A 25,350-nucleotide genomic window follows, 5' to 3' on the forward strand; every position below is an offset into this window, starting at 1 on the left:
CCACAAAAGCAGGCAGTGGACTGGAAATGTAGCAGTTTCTTTTGTACATAATTTTATTAAGAAAATAAGTATAAAAATATAAATATAAAACAATATGACTCAGCATTCAAACAGCATGAATTCAGTGTATGATAGTTTTCCTACAACATACACTTTCCATTACATATTACACCTATATGATGAAATGAATTCACAGTTTGACAAATAAACTGCACCAACCATTCACATGAACATTGCTTGTCAAACAAGGATAGCAAATAGTATATAGGATGTCCATCATTAAAAACACTTTGTACATTTACAGTATTTAATGGAGTTGGCTGGAAAATCCGCACGACTCCTTCCCTGCCCCACCCCAACCCAGTCCAGTGCCATTAAACATTGATAGTATACAATACTACTATCTCTCAGGTCAATTACAAAACACATTGTCCACACCATTGTTCACAAAAAATCCTAAAAGTCAAAGGCATCTTTACTGATTATGACCAAAAACAGTAAAACTTTAAGAATTATACCGTATCTCCATTAATGAGAAACTTAAACTCAGTTCAAGTCTTAATTTCCATTTCAGCATCCACTTGTGGATTGCAGGAATTTTTGTTTGAGTGCATGTGTGTATGCACGCATGTGTATGAGAATCAAATAGACAACTAGTTAACTAGCAAGCTAGCTAGCAAACTAGATAAACACAGACAGATAAACAGATAGATAGCTTGATAGATAGGCAGACAGACAGTCAACTAGCTGACTAGCTAACTAACTAGACAAATAGCTGTCTGGCTAGCTAGCTAGATAAACAGACAGAAAAAATGGGCTTGAATAAAAGAGAGACTGTCATGGCTTTATCTAGGTCTCTCTGTCAGGACTCTTCCCTATGTACATCTCTGCCAGCTTTTTGAATTGTGGTCCCCAGTTGCTGAGGTAATCAAAATCCTGGTCCCCCTCAGTGGCAGCAGACTCCAGTGAACTGAGGGATTCTGCCAGTGACCCACTGCCCTCATAAGCATACGTGGCCAGGGAGTCATAGGGGGGCGCTGTAGGATCTGAATCATTCTCCTGAAGCCTCCCATTAATGAAGTCTCTGACATCCGTGTTATCCTTTATAGGTGATGTCCTCCGAAAGGGAAACAGCATTTCGGGTATGATGTCCCTGCGTAGCTTGTTAGCATCCATCACCTCTGGGTTGCGTAGTGTGCCAATATCAAAGGCCTGAGTGTCCTCCTCTCCACCCCCTTCATCGTTGTAGCTGACGACGTTGTCTCTGACATCCTCTTTGGAGATGATCAGAGGCTCCTTCTTCCTCTGTCTCCTCAGGGCAGCAAACAGCACCACGATCACTACACAAAAACAGTGGGAAATACAGAGAGAGAAAGCTCAGCATAAGATGTGTGCCTCCTAACATGTGTCATGCATTAAAGAGCACAGGGGAGAAAAAACGCAGAGGGGAGACACATTTGCTACCAGTGATAAATCCCCAACACTGCCTCAGGCATTCACCTCCTATTATTAAAGATTCAGAGAAAAAGCTTTTTCTCTCTTTTTCCCTTGAACGGCACATTCACTGTATAAAATGCACAGAGGTTGGAGAATCTTTTTTTAAAATACTCTCTGGCACACAACCTCATATCTCATCTCCCTCATTCTTTTTCAGCAGTAAAAGACAATCCGAGATTGCAGAGTGAGCATATTTCCAGAGAGTGGCACTGTGTGGTAGCAAGTTACTAAATAAACTCATAATTCCTCAGATGAAGGGGAAGCAATTTCTTATTTAGGACAAGCACAAATCGTACTCCACCTGTGCTCCTCTTCTTCTCCTTCCTATCCCTTTTTTGTCCTACCAGCAGGTACTGTAGTTATCTACTTGCCTCCCACCTGGGTGTTAATTACAGTGCCTTCAACATGGGTTGGGTGAGGGTGGGGGTGGCTGTTTAAAAGGTTCTTGTGTGGAAATTTGTGACTGACCAGTGCCACGTTTTTAGACAGTGTAGAGGACTGCAATGAGGAGGACCAGACAGGGAGAGCCGTTCCAGCTCAGCGCCTGTCTGTCGAAGTCAAGCAGAGGTGAATGAGACAGTCTGTCAGGGGGGTTCAAGCGCGAGAATCGTCAGATAATGAGCAGATGTCATGATATTTTGCTCCAGAGGAGAGCTTGGAATTTAACCTTCAGTACACTTGATATGTGAGAGGAGGTCTGCCCGCCATCCGATACAGAATTTAAAACTTGGACTTAAAACAAGCAGATGGAAGAAAAGCTGGTCAATACTAATTTGCTTGTATTAGTAGTTTAGTCAGGGTGCAGATCAAATAAGACACAAATCTCCAAAACAAGAGATCATGGCAGGAGGAAGGGGGTCCAAATTCAACACATGGAAAGGTTAGGGTCTCAAATACAGGGCAGCACATGCGCTTGCACACACGCACACACAAATTTAATTGCATTGCCCTCAACAGTACGCAAGGATTTCTACATTCACAGTGTCTAGTAAGTCAGAAATGCTCATATCAAGTACTCTGCTTTGCTAAGCAAGGTAATGTTCAATGACAGTTGAAACCCATTACTTATTGATATGTCCTTGACCATAAGCACTACACATTTCTGCTTTTTGCTGGGTAAAATGATAGGCACTGTTGCTGCTATTCCCTGTATGCTGTTACATATACGGCATTAGCTCAGAGGAGGGCTGACGTGGTACTTCAGAATGTCAAGAAGTAACATGTGACCCACTTTACCAGGGAAATACAGAGACCATTTTGTTAAATGGATTTATTTGCTAATGAATGGAGCTTAAAACCACAGCACTGTTTTCTAAGGGAGAACTGATGAATGTAACCAAATGTGCAGAGTAACTTGTCATTGATTGAACCTGCTTTAATTACCAATGATCACTTTTATATTAAAAGGACTTTACAAGTCCAGTTTGTTTTACTGATAAGTGACCTCTTGTGAATAATGACCACCCTGGTTTGGAGCTAAATTTTGTATTCAGTAGTATGATTTGCTTCTGTGCAATTTTTCCTGTGCATTATTTTAAATAATTTAACAGCCAATATCTCTTAGTATGAATAGTTGTTTGTATTTAATGTTGTCACAATCACCATTTTATTATACAGAGATGCTGAGCGACTGCCAGCCAAAGTGGGGGCCACTGGCAGAATGTCATATTTTCAGTAACATTCTATAGATCGCAGTGAGTTTGGAGTCCAGGCTTTCAATCGATGTCCTGTTTGTAATGATAGACCATATCATTTTTTCCTTCTGTATGGGCACTCAACAGCATGGACTTATGAAAATAACTCAGTCTGGGTCATCTTATTGACCTCAGAATTGGCTACAGTGTGGCACATTTGAAAGTAAGACAGATCTAGTGTGATAATTGTGCACGTCTTTGCATGTCTGGGTCCACCAGCATTAACAAACAGAAAACCATTTGCTTAAAACCCACTGTACGTTGTGGCAAGGTCATTCAGACTTTCTGATTGGCTTAGGAGCTGTATGGTAAAAGGACTGTTGGTTTTGAGAGTAACAATGGAGGCTAATGTAGATTGGTGCATCCATAGCACTTCCATTCCTCTGATGTTTATGTGATTTAAATCTCTGTTTGGAAAAAATCTTGTTTATGAAGTGTTTGAACATTCATTTGACATTCCAGGAATTTTATCAACATCTTTTGAGTTGATAAAATTAACTGTTGGAAATGTTGCATGACAAATGTTGGATTTCTCCACATGCTGAGGAAGTGTGCATTGGGCTCAGGTAAATGCAATATTTGGTAGCTCAAGAGTTTTGAGGATTGTTTTTTATTGCCTTTCCAAACCCAAAAACCCAACATGCAAAGTCTTTGTAATGGATTAAACAGTGTGTTAGTCTGCTCTAACCTAAGCTACAAATGTAAGCATGCCTGGCTACCCAGTGTACCACCCACATTAGTAACCCAGCGTCACCTCCAAAGCCAAAGAGAATTTCTTTAGCTAACTGCATGATTGTGTGGGGTCACAGGTTATGTTACAAAGAGCCTTTTGAGGACTGACACATTTGTTGCGTGGGAGAATAGAAGCCATTAAATCTGAGTTTATAGGTATTGTTAGTGACTCTATTCTGCTCTTTACTGGGAAGTTTACGTGACTTAGTGTTATGTTTTGCAAACTCAGTAGTTAATGCTCATCCTTAAGGTGTCATATAAATGACACCTGGAAACATGGGCTTAAAAGCTTAAAATAGTTTATTTTTGTGTGAAATCACAGTAAGTAAGTCGGGTGAGACATAGTGAGGGGTCATTTGAGAGTCGTAAGGATAGAGGTTGTGGTATATTGTGTAGATTTTAAAGCTCTCTCAGGCCAATTTGTGATTTTTGATTATGGACTAGTATAAATTATTGTATAAATATGAAATTGACTTCAGCTGAAGAACTTATTAGAAGCAGAGGTTGCAACAATAGCTAAATAAACAAGACATCACCAGAATAACAAAAGGGTTCAAATATACATGGTCACACACCTGCGCATACACATGCTCATACAGAAGGGAACTTACTGAGGAGAATAATGACACAGAGCAGTATGGCCACCAGCAGCTCCAGTTGTGAGACCGTCTGAGAAGGGCAGGACCTCTGGGCTACATGACTGCATGTTTCCACGGCTGTCACAAGCGCACACACGCACAATTAGTGTGCTGGTGCTGCTCTGAATGGGGTAGTCATTGTCTGAGATCACTACAGGCAGGAAGTACATGCTCATCTCACGTCGGCTGAAACCTCCCCTCCGTGTCAGGATATTGGCAGTGTTATCTGCAGAAAGATGCAAATGGGCAAAGCTTGTCAGTGATGAGACATTTCAGTTAAGCTAGATGATCTTAACAGGAAAGAATTGCAATTTTTATTTCCTTTTCTCTCAATCCAGTGACAGACAGCTCATAATAAGTTTCCTGGGGTCATTCAAAACTATTAAGGTGTCTAAGTAGTAATTCAAAAAAATATTAATAACAACCTGCGTTATTTGCTAAAAAACCTTTATTCTTCCAACAGTGATTAATTAGTAATCCTATAATAGTCCTTATCTTAAAAAAATCAGTAGCATTGTGGTCATGCATGGCAACACTTTTTTGCAAAACTGTCCAAAGTTTCCATCTCAAGTTCTCTGCTGCAGTCATTTCTTTCTGTTTATTGCAATACATCCCAGTTGTTGAAGAGATCTAGTTACTGTTTACTCTGGGCATACTGAAGCAGTTACAGTATATTAAAGGAAGACAGATCCAGCAGTCGGAGTTGTCTAACTTGTTACTGCAAGCTTCCTGAGCTACCACTGCTTTTCTTTCTCCCTCAGATGGGTTGTTTGAAAAAAACTATGTGAGCATTACAGCTTTTTTTCAACACCATATTTTTTTACTGTATGTCAGTAAACCAAAAATCTGTCTTCAACGCAATGCATAATAGATGTGGGATGACTGCCTGAAGGCTGACTTTCACAATGGCTTTACTGTAAATGAAATTTTGCCAAACAACTCCTGAGAGCTTCAAGAAAGGATGCCAGCTTGCCAAACTTGATCAAAACGCTAATCACACAATGGAGATATACAATTTTTCATCTCAAATACAGGATACATTCTGTTCCAATCTGTGCATAATGTTAAGGTTATAGTCCTTAAAACTGCATCATAAGCCTTAATTAACTATTTGCTGAATAAGAACAGGAGTGAGAGCTTGATGCTTACAGTTTTAAAGGTTTATGTTAACATACATAGAGGAGCATTTATGCTTGTTTTAGCACTGCAAAAATGCATATCTTACCTTCCCTGTCAACGATGGTGAAGTTTGGGTTAGTGGCACTTATACTGAAGACAAACTTGTGTCCAACAAGGGGTTCATCTGTGTCAACAGCACTTATTGTCTGAATCAGCTGCGAAGGACAGAAACAAAAAACAAAACAAAAACAAAAACATGGGAAAACTTCTGTTATGTAATTCTTCCATAGTCTCAGGAGAGAAATCTAAAACACATGACACTGGTACAGAAAAGAGAGACCATAGCTCCCCTTTACTGACCTCAGATCTGCTGACCAATCATTGCTCTCAACTTCATGTTCCCAGTTAAAAACCAAAGGTGTTCAAGCATTTTCTGATGTTGGCCTTAAATTATGGAACACTTTAACGCTCACTATTAGATCTTCCTCCTCCACTGATATTTATAAAACCTGTCTAGAGACCCATCTCTTTTTTTAGCCTTTCAATAGTCATCATGAAGACATGACTGACCACAGTATCCTTTATTTGTTTATTTTTTACTTGTTCTCTGTTCAGTGCTGTGGTTTTTATAATTTAATCCACATAATATACACTCTTTTTATTTACTTACATCCTCTCCTCTTATTTATGTCTGTGTTTTTTTTAATTTTATTGTAATAATCAATCAAACAATTCTATAATTTAATCTCACTTTGGTCAGCGTTTGTTGTTTTTAAATGTGCTCTACAAATAGAGCACTGACTTGACAAAGCAAAGTGGTTTTCTGTGCTGTGTTTGATTACATTCAAATAGTTTTCTCATTATAGTTTATTTCTCTGCAAAGCAAGACTACATGTGAATCTGAACCTAGGCTTAAGTGATAATTTAAACTAGTCCTAATTAAGATATTTCAAACATGAGATCATGAATTTTAAACACCTGTCCTGCTTTGACGTTCTCACAGACAAATGTGTCGTAGGACATTGCAAACTCAGGGGCATTGTCATTGACATCTAACACCTTGATGAACACAGGCACTCGAGTTGTCTGACGTGGATTATCTGAAATAGACAAATACTTATGGTTAGGAGAGAGAAAAATGATGAAAAAAATGATTATGATCATTCAGAGTCATAGATTTCTGAAGTTACAAAAATTGAAATTGAAACATGATTTACTTATTTCAGTGGCCACCACAGAGATGTTGTGCCATTTTGACATTTCTCTGTCCAGTGCTTTCAGCGTTGTGATGGTGCCATTTACAGAGTCAATGTTGAACAACCTCTCTAGATCTGTATGCCGATCAATTGAGTATCTGAAAGAACAGCACAGACAAATGTTATTTATACCAACACATAATACTTCTTAAGAAGTGTAAGCAGACCACATTATGATTTATCTGTCACTGTCTTGGACATTTGCTTACATGAAATATTGCTCATAAAATGGAGTGCAGTTTTGATCCTCTGTGCCTGCACAGTTCTGTCTTCACATCACTAAAGTACTTCTTAACTTCATAAAAATGTGTTCATACATCACTCGTTTCCAAAAGAAAATATATTCTATACCTTCCGTTGTCAAAAAATGATACATCTTTCCTCGTGCCTGCTCATTTGTCATAGTCAACTTTCATATTCCACTGAAGTTTGAGTATGCAACACAATATGCCATGTGGCATGGGCTGAGAGTGGCATATCTCTGTGTCAGAGACGGGCAGGCGCCATATGTGTGGAATGGCGGCTCTGAGTTGTGTGAATCGATACAGCAAATTAGGCTCTTTCACTTTGACTTTGTGCAGTGCCACAGCGGGCTTACATAATTCTGGGAAATAAACAGTGTCTGTATTCACTTCACAAGGCTGCCGCCATCTTCCACTGGGAAATCACCAGGAGGGACCCATGAATAATATCTTTTTCTTCCCCCCGTCCACACTGACACATGGCTAGGCTGATGGATTAGATTTAGCCAAGTGGGCATGTTTCCGTTCCTCACTGTAAAAAACTGATAAGAGGAGACTTTGTATTTTTACCATGTGTTGCTTGTTTTCTTATTGATTTTATACTAGTTCAATTAAAGCTGGAACAATGAGTTTTGAAACAATCACATTACCACAGTAAAGCCCTGCACTCACTTAGTTGGTGAGGAAATCTTTGTTTAACAGGTCATTGATTAATTTTAAAATTTCGCAAATTGCGAGAACCCAGTTCCCAAGGAGAATGAATTTGTTGTGCAAAGGTAGAGAAGAGATTTGGCATTTAGTTCTAACACTCTGGCACTGTTTAGGCTCTAAACACTTCTCGCTGTCTCTTGTAGCGTACTTGACTGGCTTGTTGTCAGCATCAGGGTCCCTGGCCGACACCACACCGACGAAGCTGCCAGCAGCTGTGTCCTCATGCACCTCAATGATGTAAGGGTTCCGGGTGAAAACAGGGGGCTCATCCACATCCTCTACTGTTACCTTGACCGTGGCATAGTCTTTGAATTGCAAACCGTGGATGAACCTTGCATCTAAGTAGGTGTTTTTCACCTCCACTCTGAACTCGTAGTCCCTCTTACTTTCATAATCCAGTGCCTGGAGATGAAAGAGCATCAGAAGTCAAGCTGTAGACTTTTCCATAAAAACACTCAGCCTCCAGGATTTTGAAAGGCAATGTATTGCACTTCATTTGTCTGCCTTTATCTTTTTCATACTCTAAATTCTAAGTTACAAATCCAAATGAGGAATACTGATCTGGAAGGTCTTAGGGGAAAACTAAAAGGAGTTTCTAGCAAAAAGACTATTTTTTTTTATTCATTTCACAGGCTTAGGGTATCTGATTTTACACTGCAGTTCAAAAATACATTCTGTCGTCTTTCTTACATGAATAAACGTTATCTGGGGCTGTTTCTAATCTGAAACTGTACCATTCTGTCTTGCTATTGAAGTGAAACGTACTTATTAAAATGAGATTAAAAAAAAGCTCAAATTTAATTTAAATTAGAACGTACAGTAAAACTTGAACAGTCAAGAGAGGAAGTTTCACTCTCAATCTTGTGCTAGATACACATCTTGATTTTGAATTTTAAAATCACATTTTTCATAAACATTTAAAAATAAATCTTCCAGGTATTACTTGATGTATTTGTTAAATTGTATTTTATTTTCCTTCCCTTCCTTGAAACACTTGAGCATTTCTTGAAGCCTGGAAGGCTCGTCATTACAGTTGTGTGAAAACATGTCACTTGTTACAAGAAGTGTTTTGTCTGATTGCACAGCCATTATCAATCAAGTAATAGTTACATGACTTTGATGCTGGTTGCAGACAACAGAGCAGAAAGCAGTTACGGCACATAGAAGACTATTGTAAAGCATCTCAGAGGAAAATGAAACAAGACACAAAATGAGTTACCTTTTTAATTATGATGACTCCCTCCTGTGTGGTTTGGTCAGTGATGATGTTGAATATGTCATGACCGCCGACAATACTGTACTCCATCTCAGCATTACGCCCAACATCTGGATCATCAGCCTTAATACGACCAATAGCTCCTCCAATTTCTGTCGACTCCACAGCAGTCACACGAAAGGAATCTATACATGACGGTGAATGATAGTAATTTATTTGTGTGTGGTTGTGCCATGACTATATATATATATATATATATATATATATATATAGAGAGTTCTCTGTTTAAAAGCCTATTAGGGATCAATACGAAATGTGGAGAAATGGCCTCTTACGGTTAGCGAAGCGTGGCGGGCTGTCGTTCACGTCAGAGAGGGTGATGCTGACTGTAGTGGTTCCCGATAGCCCACCCATCTGTCCTGCCATGTCTTTAGCCTGGATCACAACCTGGTAGTTTTCCTTGACTTCTCTGTCCATGCCAGGCAGGGCTGTTTTGATGGTGCCTAGAAAAAAAACCCATAGCACCTTCTTTCCACCACTTTTGCCGGTTCAAAGAAAAACCTAATTTTGGAAAATGTATTTGCTGTCTCACTGAAAATTTGATAAGATTAGGATCAATTCCATCTCTGTTCTCAACCATGGCTCCTAGAAAATTACATTTATATACTACTGATTTAGTTTTGCAATTATGTTTTGAGGGGAAATGCAATAGCTGCCTGGATTATGTTCCCTGGCAAGCTGTAGTTGGTGGTTAGGGTGGATGGTGGATGTGCAAAGTTCAGGACATCCTGAGCCCTGCTTGTAGTTAGGTTTAAACATCAAGTTACTTTTGACTTTTTCAGTATTTAACCAAAACCTATCCAAGTTCCTAAACATACCAAATCAGAGAGGGATACAACAGCATGTATATAGAGCTCAGGTGTTGTTAGTCAACAGACGTTGTTAACTTCCAGCTAACAATGTCACAGAAGTATGTCTGTATTGCACATCCAAGATAAATTTGACATAAGTAATCTCCTTTACCTAATGGTAGGATGGCAAATACTGTAAACTTACTTCCCAAAATGTAAGATATTACTTTAATTTAATTTTAGACATATTGTAAATAAATGATGTGAATAATGGCTTTGAAAGGCTTTGCCTTTTTAAGCTTTTTTGAGCCACAGACAAAGTGAATGGCTTATTAATAAGTGGCTTCTTACACAGTAAGTACAGAGAAAAGTGTAGAGAAATCTTATAACTGCAAGCACCCACAGTCTTTTTTAAAAAGATTCAGCTCTCCATATTTTATTAACTTAAAAGTCGAAATAAATGAGCCAGATGAAAACAACAGAATTTGAAAATTTGAAATTTAAGTTGAGATTTGTCTCATTGATGTGTTCCTAAAGGAAATTTATAGTTTTAACGAAGTAGTGGGTTTTACAAGATTAGTTGCACTGAGAGGCAGATCCTTGTTCAGCTTGTTTAATTCTCACAAGCACCTACCTGAGCAGCACAGGAGATCTGTTTATAGACCTGCATAACATTAGAAACTGCATCCAAGAGATCCTGCTGGGTTTGGCTTACCATTTTCAGAATCCACAGAGAAATAGGGTTGTCCCTGTAGAATGCTATATACAAGCTTGGCACTGTTCCCATATGTTTGATCATCAGCATCAGTGGCAGTAACAGTGACAACAGATGTACCTGCAAAAAGAACATACAAAGTCAGTTTTAAAGCCAAAGTAGTGATACTGCATGTACTGAGTCAAGACACTATCAAGTAACTCAACAATTTTGCCTCCTGTTCATATGTAGGGAATTTGCTTTAAACCTACAAGCACTTTTCAGCAATGCAGTCATACTGACAGCTTTAATACCAGCAGGGCCCTGATATTACTTATCTTTTACTGGTAGCCAGTGACTAATGTGTAATTTTCATGTCAAATGACAGGGCTCCAGAGAAAGTCAAATTAGCTGGCAACAAAGAGGCAGTGTCTAAGTAAAATCAATCAGGAGCATGGCGTTAGTTGTCATTTCTTCCCTTTTTTAAAGAAACAACAAGGTAGTTGCTGTAGCTGCCTGAACTGTGAAACGAAAGTGATAAGCTTGCAGACTGTGGCTGGGTCTCATCTGGCACCTTGGTGAAAATTATTGCTTTGATTAAACCACAGCGCTCTAGTCGTTGGAACTCTTTTTAAATATCAGTGAGACTAAGAGCTTCTACAATGTCAAGACTTTAAGTGAAGCTTTCTTTCTCCTTAAGCAATATTATCTATGGGATGTCCTCTGAGTCTGATAAATTATAATTATACCATAGCCTGTTAACTAACCATTATGTGTTTGTTGTACAGCAGTCTTTAAGCTGAGAAACTCACATTAGGTAAATACTGACAAGCTTCTACCGAGGAGCTGGAATAGAATTACTGTGCTTATGGACACTGCCTTTTGCTATTGAAAGTGTTAGTTGGTTAAAGTGTTATCACAAGGAGCCTAACGTGCATTAGAGATTGTGCCCCTCATGCAAAGCAAATAGAGATTTCCAGCTGCCACAATGAAGTGATCTGTGCTTCAGTGTGTGTTATTAGCATGCTAAAGAAGTAAAATAAATACAAATTTAAAGGCTCAGTTTCTCTCAGATGTACTGTCATTGAAGTTACTTCCATATTAAGTCCTGCATAATCAACCCAAGCATTTCAATAATGCCACATTGCAAATACTGTCCTTGGCATTCAGGAGACCTCTGCTGTGTCCTGTTTGGGTCTGACTGTCTCTGTGCATACTAATGAACCCTTGAACATCTGTCCCACTTAGTCCCGGCATTGATAGCATAAAAGGGAGCTGCTGATTTTTCATGGCTGGCTGGCTTGATTAACCAGTGTGTTCAGTCTGAACACATAAGGCAGTTTATTAGTCTGAAGATGAGCAGTGGGTGACCCTGACCCACCTTTTGCCCGTGTCCATGCAGCTGAGAAATCTAAGAACAGTGCATTATGAATTCCAAATAGGACACTGTTATTTGTCATATAGACAATTGGGTTTTGATTTACCCTTGATTGCTCCCATGTATTAATTTGGGGTTGCATAATTGAGGATTGATTTCAAGTTGCATGCATTATTTTCATAAGCTTTGTTTATATTCATGCCAATTGGTTTATTTATATTACTTGAATGGAATGAAGTGGAGTGCAATGAAGCAGATCCTTAATTGGAAAGACTGTGACAATCTAAACTTTCAATATTTCTACTGCCTATTAAAAATGGCAAATGGCATTACTTGTTATGAATGCCCAATGAGCCCGACTGAACAAATAACAATCACAAAACAGCAAATAGCTTTGATGGGCTGAATACAGCATCACATTAGGCCAGTCCAGCTGACTGATGAACAATGTGTTCAGTGTTGTGGCTTTTCTACATTGCCTAATAAATGTGTCTTCCAAAAAGTCTATTAATTATATAATTACATCATTTCTTATAAGGACTCATGATTTTCCTTGTAGATTTATGTGCTGATTATTTTCTCAATTCGATTGTTGAATCCTTTGGTTTATGGAAAAAAACAAAGTGAAAAACAAAATGTCTCAAACAGTTTGCCAGAGCTCAAGGTGACTTCTTCAGTTTTGTCATATTTTGTCCAATAGTCCAGTTAACAGTTTATAGTGATGTAAAACAGAGAAAAGCATCAAATTCTCCAACTTGACAAGCTGAAACCAGCAAATATTCTTGCTTGTGAAAGCACTGAAGTTATTAATACATTATCAAAATAGTTAAATTTTTGTCAATCCACTTTGTCGACTACTTGATTAATCCACATATCCATTCACTCTAAAATAAAAACAAAACATAACATACCAACTTCAGACATTTCAGGGACATTGGCAAAATAGATGTCCTTTGCAAACTTAGGTGCGTTGTCATTGATGTCGTGAATTTTTATGTTAAATTCAGTGTCCGGCTCCAGCTCCGCGTTGGTGTTTCTATCCAGAACCTTGGCGTGGAGTGTGTACATAGCTTTCTCTTCTCTGTCCAATCTCTTGGTGGCATGAATATCCCCCGACTTCTCATCAATCAGGAACAGGGTGCCTGCCCCATCTCCAGTCAGGACATACTTCACATTACCATCACCCTTGTCCATGTTGGAGTGCAGCTGAAAATTAGAGATAGACATGTATTATACACATGGAAACAAACTGTAGAGTCACATGATGTTTTGCACATGTTTCTATCATCCACTACAAGCTTACAAGAAAACACAGAGCCATACATTTCAGTCAGGCATTCATTTTGTGTAACCATTGGCAACAAAACACAGCTGTTTAAAGTTAAATTCCGCTGAAAGAAAACAAAGTTATCTAGAATATTTACATGTACTAATCATTGCCCTTGAGCTTCACTCCACACAATAGCACGCAGTCATTTCCTCATTTGTTGCCAACAAGAAGTCTGTTTGCAGTACCAGGTATAGTTTCTGACTGTGGCTGAAAATTTGAGCAGTACATGGGATGAAATAAGATCAATATAAAATGTCCCTAATCCCAGGGGATTTTCTCTTCACTGAGAGAATTGTATGTCTCCACAAATTTTAGCTTTATGCCCTTGTTGCCAATTCTCTACTTTCTCTTTTTTCTGAATAGACACAAGTAGAGGTAACATTTGCGAACTTTGAAGTCCCTACTGTCTGCACATATCTCTTAAATTGGCAACTTAAGCTCCCTTTTTTCTTTATTTTCTTTTCTTGTTTGCTTGTTTTGTTTTTGTTTGTTTTAATTTTAAATGTCATATTCTCTTACTGAACATACAGTCAATAAACAGCACATGCTACGTGAGGGAATTAAAACATTAAATATACTGTTTGCTTAGGGAACTTCAGCTACATTTACACCATAGTCTAGGTGTACAAAAAAACTTGTGACAGTCTTGTGAACACTGAGATAATGGTGTGAACCCACTGAGGAATCTATCTGTTTCTGTCTCAGAGCAGAACAGAGCCTTGGCACCCACAGTGTCAAGTGTAACATACTCCATTACTCCAGATCAAATTAGTGTTAGATTTTTCTTCCAAATTGTGCCTTTGAAAAATGATGAAAATCTGACCTACAGCAACAATTACTAAAATTAGTCACCTCTGACCTATCCATCACCTTGAAGCGGCTTAGAGGAGTAATGGTGGCATACTGTGACAGACACTTGATTCAAGCTCATTACTGTACTGGATCTGTCAGCAGATATATTTAGAGCACTATCTCATGGGTTCACATTTTAAATGACAAGTAGTTAGGGACACAGAATGTACGTCGGTAACTTATTAATATTAATGTCTGCATGCTGTGAGGGAACTAATTATTTTTTCCTGCAGTTGGAAGAGTGATGTCAACAGTACAACTTTGGATGAAAATCAGAAATGTATTGCCAGAGTTCTAGCTGTTCTCAGAAAGAATAATAAAAAAAAAAAAAAAAAAAATGGGGACGCATGTGAAAACAAGATGCTGTCAAGTTCAAATGAGCAATATGCACAGTATTTGGCGTTGTGTTTGAAAATATTTTCATGCAGATGAACTCCATTATCCAAAGTCTATTAAGTAGGAATATCAGTCAACTTGAATTTCCACATATATTCGTGTTCTGGGACAGTCTATTCATTGTTTGTGAATATGAATTCTCTCCTGAGCTGTAGACCAGTGAACCAAGGATTTATGACATGTTATGGATGTGAAAGCTGAAACTGCTATTGATTATGAATGACAGGCTAATTTTGGCAAGCAGGAGAGGGTTTGTATGAATTTTTTTGCATTGAAATGGGCTTTATATCTGTGGTAATGCCACAGTCACCTTTTCTCTACTTTGAAATTCATTGTCTATGTAGTGATATATTGGCTGTAGGATGCATGAGGACATGCTCACTAAGCAATGCCTGAGCTCCTCTGCGACTTAAGAGGAACATATTTCATTACTGATATTCAGAACTGTAACCATTCAAACACATTGCTGTGCTTACAGTGTAATAATTAGGCTAATACAATTTCAGACCATGCTACACTATAGGAATTGCATTTTTCTAAATCTTTTGATTATATTCTCCAGGAGTTTTTCATCTGATTATTACCATACTTTCCAGTCTTGGTTGTTAATCCTGTAAAAAAAAAAGCAAACCTGAGAAGCAAACAACAATGAGCCATCAAAGGAGCCTGTACCCTATGCAAGTCAGCTGTCTACTGGATAATAGGAGTTTTACAGTCTTTGCAGAACCTTGTGGTATGTATTTTACATTTTTCCCATAGTGTACGTGGGAGCAAACCCTTAGCTCATGCACTTTTCTTAATTATTGGATGTCTAACGTCAGCTTCCCAATCATATGGGTAAACACATCTTCTCCCCATGGCCATATAGATTTTCTTCTTGCACAAGTAAGCAATGTTGTACTGGGTTATTAGGAGATAACATTCCATCTAAAAATAAAAGTGCATCCTGATGGATATTTAGAATTTGAGTTCTGCAGCAATGTCCCATAGAAACAGTCTCAATTTAATGTTTTCAATGTAGTGACAAGTCAAGCTATACAAGAGGTGAGTTTTCATATGCTGAAGTGCACTAAACATATAGAGCAAACATAGTACATCTAGCTGCTAGAACGGCTAGAAAAATGGCACTGATACTGTTGTGTGAATTCTAAGTGTGGCACAAAGTGTTTTCATACAGCCTTAACAAAATCAAATGTTAGCACTACCTCACTATATTTGCAGAGATTTAGAGGCTCTCCTTTCAAGGCCTTGCAGCACAAACACAGCCTTTTCAAGGCCTTACAACAGAAGCACAGAAGAGAGCCTTGATGAGTTAAATCGCCTTGCACAAACACTGAGGAACTGTCAGTAAAGCAGCAAAATCATTGGCAATTCTTGTCAGGTCTCTGGTAGGCATGGCTCGGTGCTGCAAAGAGGAGATAGCAAAATAGAGCGCGGAACGGATACAGAATAATTACTCTTCCTCCCTCTCTCCCTCTTTTTCTTAAGACAGACAAAAATTTCTGACTATTGGAGCACTGTACTATAATGTATCTTATGCAGGTTAAAGTTGCAGCTCACGGTATCTGTTGTGTGCTTTGTACTTTTTCATAGCTCATTCAAGTTCTACAAAATTAATGCATAAAAAGTATCGAACGAGGCCATGCAAAATCTCAAGGATACTTATAAAAATATTAACACAACAAAGTGAGCTACCTTGAATATTCAAATTTAGGGCAGCACATTTTGTTTACAAGGCACAAGACAATGCAACGTACCAAGAATTTAATGGGATTTTGTTCACTTCAAACACACCACTCAAATGCTCCAGAATCCAAAGTTTTGTGGTTGTATTGCTCTGCATTGCAAGTGTTCACACTTTGCAGCCCTGCTTAAGAAGTAGGGCACCACAGCTGCACACAGTGAGTGCTCACACTCATTAATGGCTCTGTGAAAGTCAGTTAAAACAAGATTTGAAGGGTTTACGCTTCATACACGCACAGCCACTGCATAGTATATTTACAATCATGAAATATACTAGGCTGTTTTGCAGTGTTGACAATTGCTGTTGAGTCAGAGAAAGTGCTCAAAACCTTACTTTTACCAATGCAGTTATTTTTTATCATTCTGTGGGGTATCAGTCAGCAGTACTCAGTATGTAAGCCTTGAAGGAGCGTGTCTTTTGTACACCTTGATAAGCAATATGAGCTGCATTTATTATATAGTGGAGCCAGAGTATAGTGCACTGCTTCCTTTTTCAATAAAGAGGCAAGCCATACAAGAGTGTGACTGTTCTTTACATCAAATTTGATTGCCGTAATCACGGAATCAACCTCAAGTGACAGTCAGTGAGTGTGTGTGGGTTGATTGGAGAGGTTTGATTGAATGTGAAATAAACAAGGTCTCCCACAGTGCTCTGCAAAGACCATTAAATGATCTTTATGAGGGCGACCATCAAGGCTTTGATGGCTTTGTGCTGGGCATGAAAGTGCTTTTTGCATTTGGTCTCAGTTTCTCTGTCTCTGCCTCTCTTTCTTTCAATCTATTTGTCTATCTGTCTGCCTTTCTGTCTGTCTGTCTCTATCTAAATATATCTTTCTGTCGTGTCTTTCTGTTACTCCTATCCATCTATTTTGTTCTGTCTGCCTCCCATTTATCTTTCATTATATCTATTATTAGGGTTGCAACTAACTTAGTTTCATCATTGATTGATTTACCCATCATGTTGGGGATGAATCGATAAAGCTGGAATCAGAGAAAGTTTGGCCTTTTTGCGATGATCAAAATAGCTGATGATTCATTTCAAATTTTGTGTAATAGTAGTAGCTGTTTTTTGTTCATCTAGGTATGTGTCTGTTCTCTGTTTATCCATCTCTAATCTGTCTAATAACTATCTATAAATCCTATAACTTGTTTTCCATTTATCATCCTGCATTTATTGATTATTTTATCAGCTTTCTACAGTAATTGGTCAATTGTTTAGTATGGATATGAAAAAATCTGATTTGCAATTTACTCACAGTAAACATCTTCAGTTTGCTTGTTTTGTCAAGCTAACAGTCTAAAACCATAAGATATCAGATTAACTGATTAATCAACTATTCATTGCAGTTCTGCTTGTTTCTTGTTCATCACGCCTCCCTAGAACTTGTTCTGTATCAGTCTCTGTTGCCATCACGTCTCTGTCTGTCTCTAAAAGTAAAACTCCAGAGTTAAACTGATGGAATTACTGATACAGATCGCCACAGCTTCTCCTCTAAAGCACAATGGCAGTATGTGGCTGCCCTATTTTCCCCCCTCAGTAATTTATTACAGCCTCATGTTTTTCTGACAGTTTAATAGCAAATGATATTGGACACAGGAAGAGTGGGGAACTGGTGAATGTGATTGCTGTCATGCCACAGAAGTTGGGTGCCAGAAAGCATCAAAGAGTCGAGAAGCAAGCCACATCGCACCAGTCACTGACATATCAACGGATGGCCCCATTTATAGTTAGCATTTGCTTTGCTGCTTCATCATATAACACAACAAGGTGAATTTCATTGGCCTTCTTGAGTGATATATTTTCTTCTTCCTCTTCCTTCTCTCCCTATCCCATTTATTTTTGCTGTTCCCTTCTCTTCACCACATCAGGATGATGGTTTCTGCAAAAGAAGTTGTCATATCCCCCTACTCAACCTTGCACAAGACACTTGTTTACTCCTGAGAATGAGGTGTGTGATGAAAGCCAGCTTCCTCTGAGAAAATTGGCTGTCGACAGTCACCTCATTTCCCTCCCTCGAGTTGATAACTGTGGCGTTCCCCATCACACCTGTCTTTATAGTGCTAGCATGGGTGAGCTGACAAGAACCTCTCTGATCTGGGGAGGTGAGGAGGAAGAGCATTGTCCCGAAAATTCTCCTTTTTGTGATTCTTGGGAGGAAAGTGTCTTGCAGGAGCTGTAGTTTTAAAATTTTGTCATCACTCCTCTGACATCTGAGATTGGTCTTAGTCTAATGCCTCCTTTCAGTCAGGCTTGTCTGGGCCATTTCTGAGTGTATACTGAATTTTACAGTATTTCTCAAATGTCTGTATAGTGCACATAGAAAAAAGATTTTTTGTATGGTTCCTACAAAAAAGATTGAAATACATGTTTATCCTCAAGAATGCACTTAAAGTACATTTGGAGTGTCAGTTTTATTTAGTAATAGGTGTCACTGTCTTCCTATTTCATTTTATGTTTCACAGTGCCCCTAAAATCTCCTCAAGGGGAGCTGAAGAAGTCTATTTGTTTGATGACCTGGTGTTGTCTCGAGCATGCCAACAGGACGTTTGAGCTCAACTGAGACTCATGTACCTTTGGTATTATTGACTGAGCAGTGATTGAGATGCTTGGTTGATGAAGATTACATCATATTAACTAAAAAAACGCAAATGTAGTGTTTGGTTGTCAATGAGCTATTCTTATTACATTGCTGGCATATGCCCAATAAGGAATCAATGGAATCAAAATTTTTCATATAGTAGTGTGATTTCAACAGAACAAACAATGTGATAATAATGATAAAGTGTTGTTCAAACTGAGAAAGACTTGAGGCAAAGAGAACAGTTTGTGTGCACTTGCTGTGTATCTGATAGCTCCAGTTAACTGTGCCTGCAACAGCCAGATTTCTGGCAGCCCATTTGTCTTCAGCCAATTACATCAAACACCACTTCAACAAGCTAAACCTTCTATAATTAGTCTGCAGACAATGTGTTTGGACACGTTACCTTGCCGACATATTGATGGTCATTTCCTGTGTATTCCTCGAGCAGAAAGAATTGATTCCACATCCATCCACGTTTGGACCGCTGAAGAATCCTCCCATCACTCTCTGCCATCCCAAACAGATTCCCAATATTCCCAGGTGTGAAAGGCAGGGCAGTGCTGGGCCACAGGATAGCGAGCATCAGGAGGAGCAGTACCTGATTGGTTATCATGGTATCCAGTCAGCTGGGAAATGTCCTGGATGACTTCTGAATTATGGTAATAAGCTTCTGATAGGATGAACACTGGAAGGCAGTGTCATCAGAACAGACATTGTATTCCTCTCTTTGATGTCCTTTAGATCCCTGTGAAAAGAGCAAACTTTAGTCAAGAAGCACTTTAATCACACTCATGTATGTCTTTCACAATAAATCCTAGCAGAGTAGAAGAACCACTGAAATCGCTTGCAGACTGCAAGAGGGCAGCACTTACGTACATGAAAGCTCGGTGCAGATATACTGTATGCTGTGGGTCTCTTTCAGTATGTGCTGTGCCAGGGCAGCAGCTAATTATGCAATCAACACACATAGGAATTCCTTCTATGTGCATTGCATGCGTGAAGGAGAGTTTAGAAGTCATAATTCAATAGTGGTAGTTGTTTAAGACCAGTGAATTAAAATGTTTTTAACAGGCAAAATACAAATTGATGAAGTAACAACATTCTGAACTAGTCGAGCCCAATTTAGAAACTTATTTCTGTATGTTTTTTTTTAAATAAAGTATGAATAATTTAATAATTTGAATGTGGACAAAACAAATGCAGTAGGAGTCATTAGACAGACTGACTGAGGGGAATAAAAAAGACATTAAAAAAGGAAAGCTCATAAAGAAATTCAAGAAACTGCGATGTGAATGTATCACCAAAAAGACTGCGCCCATTAGCATTAGCAACTCAGTGAATGCCAAATTCAAATTAAGTATAATCACTGCAATTGCAACTTCCTTGTCTGCTCTTTGTTTTGTATTTAAAATGGCCAATCTTTGATGTAGTCATGTGTTAGTGGTGGCTGCTGCTAAGAAGCTGTTACTTATGTATTACATTTGTTGTCTTATTAATTGAGCGCTGCTACCCTGCACACTTTTCTGTTGCACTGACCTTTTTCAGACCCAGTTTTTATTTTTATGTTCAGCCTCACAGTTTTACATTGCAAAGCTGAATTGTCTTGTCCCTTACCCATTTCCCTCTAAATTTTAACTCCACTTCCAATTCCTTAGATTTTATTCCCCCATGACGTTATGATGCTCTAAAAGGAGAAAATCTATATAGGCATGTGATAAAGTGCCAAAACCACCAATATTATCCCCACATATATCTTAGTCTATGTGCCTGTGGTGAGGTATTTTGTGTTATTTGGAGTCCTCTTCCGATACTTCAGTAAGGCAGTGTCCCCACCAGGACTGGTCCTGATAGGTAATTTGGGCATGCATGCATAATTTATGGTCTTTTGGAAGTTAATCCTAATAAATCTCACCTCTCTTTCTGAAAAGAGCCCATTTAGTAGGCTTCCCGTATGAAGGCTAGAGTACCAGAGTTATCCTGACAAGCATTCACTGGGTACCTCAGGGAATGCTGTGTTAAAGGCACATGCTAGTTTAGCAATTTCTCAGCTTTTGTTCAGAGCTCTTAAATAAGGTCTGTAATATGGAGGCATTCACATGAACAAATTAGTATTATGGTTGCACTGATTACATTGAAGTGTGGAATATAAATGATTGTAATCCTCTGGATAAAAAATCAAATAACTGAACTAATGAGATCTCAATGTAAAAATTTGCCCATTCTGCTCATTCTTTAGTCAGTTTTAGTCTGTTTGTTTCATCAGCGATAATTTCCAAATAACACCCATGTTTTGACTGAGATGCTCAAAGTTTATTGTGCCATTAAGGCTTAAAGATGTAAAAACACAGTAACCTATGTAATATATCTTGGGACCAGCTACAGTGGTATGGTAGAACTGACCCAGACCTTTCGAGGATCTCTAAACATGTTGAACCACAGACTGTGAATATGAAGCAGCAGGGTCTTTTTCTGACACCAGAGCAGAAAATACTGAGACTTCGTCAAAGTGCAGCTACAGCAGAGGAGATAAAATACAGATTGCACTGTAAACTGCTGATACATTTTTATGTTATTTTCCTGTGCGTGCCCATAATGTGGCTTGAGTGTGACACATGCATTCCTGAAATCAGGAAACGCCGCCTTGCAATTAATCTAGTCTGATGCTTGTGATTGCATTTTCTAATTATCATTCCACCCTGTCCTTGAGTTTTAATAGCATTCTGGATATTAATCTTTGATGTGGTGTGCCTATTAAGCATTAGGCCAGTGTGTCTTTTCAGAATTCTTCCAAACACTCCATTAAAGGATGAGTGAGCCTGCTGAATCCATGCCAGAGCCTATAGACTCAAGCTGAATTATCTCAACTTCTTCAGCCTATTAAATAGTTGGGTTTATTAAAATAATGTTTATGATTAGATTAAGTTGTAGGCAGCTTATATGGCTTGGCATTAGGGATGTGAAGGGACAAAATTGTTAAATATGCTTTTAAAGTGTTGTCTAGGGCTGTTATTCTTAATCTTGGCTAAGACACATTCTGGCAAGCGCTCTGCTGTGTCCCATTTCTGTAATCTGCAAAATTATACATTCTTGTTTTGCTGAATAAGAATATCTTTGATCAGATATATAAACTAGCTGTTCATCAGGATATGCTTCCTAGAAAAGCACAGCCTTGCACATTAGTCTGTATAAATTTGTATGCACATGCATCCCAAAACTGAACATGCAGGCTTACCCACAAACATTAAACTGAGCCCCTGCAACTAAGCATTTTATGGCTTCTCTGACTTTAGTAGAACCATAATTATAGGTGCAGTGTGTAGCAGAGGTATGGTTGGTAAAGCTTTTTAAGAGGTCTTGCATGCATAATAAATTGATAATCCTCTATACATGGGAGGATATAAATACCTAAATTGACCATCTGGTCTCTGTGTTGCAGCAACCTTTGGCATGGAGACTAATGCCAACATAACAGTCTGCATGGTTTTAACATAATATTGTGCCCCTCCTCAATATGACAATATTTGGTAGTTATAGCAAGGAAAAAAAATACTGAGAGGATTCAATTGGGGTAAAAAAAAGTTCATTCAGAGCCACAGTGCATAACCACAAATACTTTTCTCACTTATCATGTTTTACTGTACATTATCATAGAAGCACACACCTCTAGAACCAAACAAATTAACACGTACATAAGGGTGGGGTGACATGATGATTATGCATCTTCCATCCAAAACCTCTTACCTTCTACTCAAATATCAACCAAATTTGAAACTATTTGCATTCAAATGTCATTTAAATTACAGCCTTGCGGTCTACTATTAAAGAATTCAACAAGTGACTATACTGTATGAGAATCATGAATCATAAAATAAATATACAGACAGCAGTACAGAAATCAGGAGGGGACAAGACAAAGATGGAGAGAGGGCAGGCGAAGGTTGCAAGGTCATCAAACTGGTGTCATGATTAGCGATCATTTGTACCTGAACTGTTTTTTCCAATCGCATGATTTAGAACTCATAAATGCAGTGTTTTTACAACAGCAAACATTAACTATACTGTGTGTGAGTTGGGTGCAGAAACTAGCATTATGTGATTGTCAGTTTGAGTAGCTTCAGTGATTGCTTGCTTGGTATTGACAGACCAACGCAGAGTGTAAATCTAGCATGAGGGGCGTTGATGCACCAAGATGCAAGCACTTGTGCAAACCTCCACTTGGTGGAGCCCTAGACCTTCCCAAGTCTGCCTTCACTGGCTGCAGTCTTTGGCAAACCTCAACAAGCTTTACTCATGTTTTGAAATCCTCTAAGCAATTTTGTGATACAGTGCACACTTCATCGTTGAAAAGCTACTAAGGAGGGAGGGCCTTCTTTCTTGAAAAGGGTAAGTTGACAGTGAAAGTGCAACATAACATGCACTCTATTATTTAATATATATATAATTTTATTTAGGTTGGGATGCTAGGGTATATACATTTTAAAGGTAAGAATGATCAATTCATGTAAACATCTGTCTTGCTAGGAAGAAAAGTCTATCCAGGTCAGCATGGACAAATTACAAGAAAATAGATTGTGTTAAAAGATACTGTAAAAGAAAAATACTGGAATTTAATTAAAACTGATTAAAATGTCCACATTAATTCTATTATTTTGTTGAGAAAAGACCCTCGATTCCCTCTCCCTGTTTACAGTCTCCTCACATAGTGTTTTTTAAATAAATATTCATGTTTAATCCTATAAAACCAACTGTGTGACATGCTCATGAGAGCCTCATTGCCTGTGTGGGTGAATGGATTTCCACGTCTTTTCATTTCAACACTGAAAGGTCATTCCAATATCTGACAATAACTCAAGGAGCGTGTTAGTGGCTAATTTGCACTAAACAATAATGGCTTTACATGGATGACCTGGTGCACACCACTATACCCTAATATATCACTTTGGTGACTGTAAAGCTGTCTGTGCATGAGGCAGCACGCAGAGGACTGGGCGGCTAGAATGAGTGAAAAAGAGAGAGAGAGAGTAAGGGGTGGATTAAGTTTGTGCTGTGGGGGATATGCACATGTACATACTCGGCAACACTACTGGCTGCTCTCGTTGCACTGCTTGAACACCACGATAAACACCCTCATGCGTTTTTAGAGATATGAATGGTACAGTGCCTCTCCATCAAATCTGCCCATAGCACATCACAAGTATGATTCGCCCTCACTGCCTCTCAGCAGACAGACCGATATCTTTGCTCACACACAGAGCTCGGCATGGACACTTGAACAGGTGCACACACACTTCATATATATTGCACGTTAACATAGCAAGCACATATGGTGTTTGAGTATTCACTGGTACACAGTATGGATCCAGAATAGCACTTTCTTGCATATGTCACTTTGTATTGAGTGACAAAGTTAATGCTAGTCTTTATGAAAGCACAGTATGACCCCAAGCCATAACGCCCACCTTAAAGTTACATATGCAGTGTTATCCACTGTGTGACAGCTGTCATGGGTTAGGTGTTATACAGTTTAAAGGGAATGAGCAGAGCCTAAAAATACTTAATAGTACTCATTTTTAGGTTTGATTCATCATGAATCATTAATGAGCTTAAAGTTCCAATTTGTCAGAGGAAACAGATATTGAGAATCTACTCCGCCACTACTACATGCAGTTTCTCTGATTTTAAACACACCCCGTGCATGAGTAAATTTAAAACAAATTCAAATCAGAACAAATCTAATCATTTCCCAGCTCAGTTGATTTTAGCTGTTATCAGCCTCTTTGAAGTTGCAACACTTCTTTTTCATGAGATGCTGCTGCAATTAGTCTGGCTTTGTCACAGTGCAAGGAGCAGATCATCCCCTGGAGCCCGGAGGCAGACAAAAATATAAATATATCCTTAAACATTAATCAGAAAAATCCCTTACCTTTTGATTTTCACAGCTTAGCATCCATCTGTGTCACTGGGTGCACAGTACTGTGTTCCTACTCCTGAGCAGTGCTTAGCGGTGGAGAATCTGACTCCTCACGGCAGAGCTTACATTCCAAGACTGACAACAGCACAGCTGGTGCGAATGTGTATGGGAGTGTGTGTGTGTGTGTGTGTGTGTGTGTGTGTGTGTGAGAGAGTGTGTGTGTGTGTATGTGTGTGTGTGTGTGTGCGTGAGAGAGAGATAGAGAGACAGAGAGGGAGAGAGAGTCTCCTGCCTGCTTTCCTCCCTTGCTCTATGCTTCGCTCTTTCTCTCTGCCCTCCCTCGCTCCATTTCTCCTCCCCGCTCTCTGGCTCCTCTCCCCTTTCCTCCTCTACACTTTCTTTCTATCATCTCTCCTCTCTCTCTCCCTGTCTCTCTTTCTCTTTCTCTACCTCCCTCTTTCCTCCTCCTCCCCTCCTCCTCCTCTCCTCCTCTCCTCTCTCTCTCTCT

General features: G+C 38.9%; 1 protein-coding gene across 1 annotated transcript; it reads right to left on the minus strand.

Annotated features, from left to right (window-relative positions):
* On the minus strand, positions 1 to 25,325 carry cdh10a (cadherin 10, type 2a (T2-cadherin)). Its single transcript, XM_018679264.2, is given in 13 exon segments — positions 1 to 1,340; positions 4,535 to 4,571; positions 4,573 to 4,787; positions 5,787 to 5,895; positions 6,659 to 6,780; positions 6,898 to 7,034; positions 8,038 to 8,291; positions 9,109 to 9,290; positions 9,441 to 9,608; positions 10,672 to 10,791; positions 12,940 to 13,234; positions 19,335 to 19,676; positions 24,855 to 25,325. Coding segments are annotated over 12 exon segments (2,340 nt in total). The 5' UTR covers positions 19,545 to 19,676; positions 24,855 to 25,325; the 3' UTR covers positions 1 to 849.
* Between the last annotated feature and the right edge of the window lie 25 nt (positions 25,326 to 25,350).

This window comes from Lates calcarifer, linkage group LG24 (assembly GCF_001640805.2).
Source record: "Lates calcarifer isolate ASB-BC8 linkage group LG24, TLL_Latcal_v3, whole genome shotgun sequence".
Classification (NCBI taxonomy): Eukaryota; Metazoa; Chordata; class Actinopteri; family Centropomidae; genus Lates; species Lates calcarifer.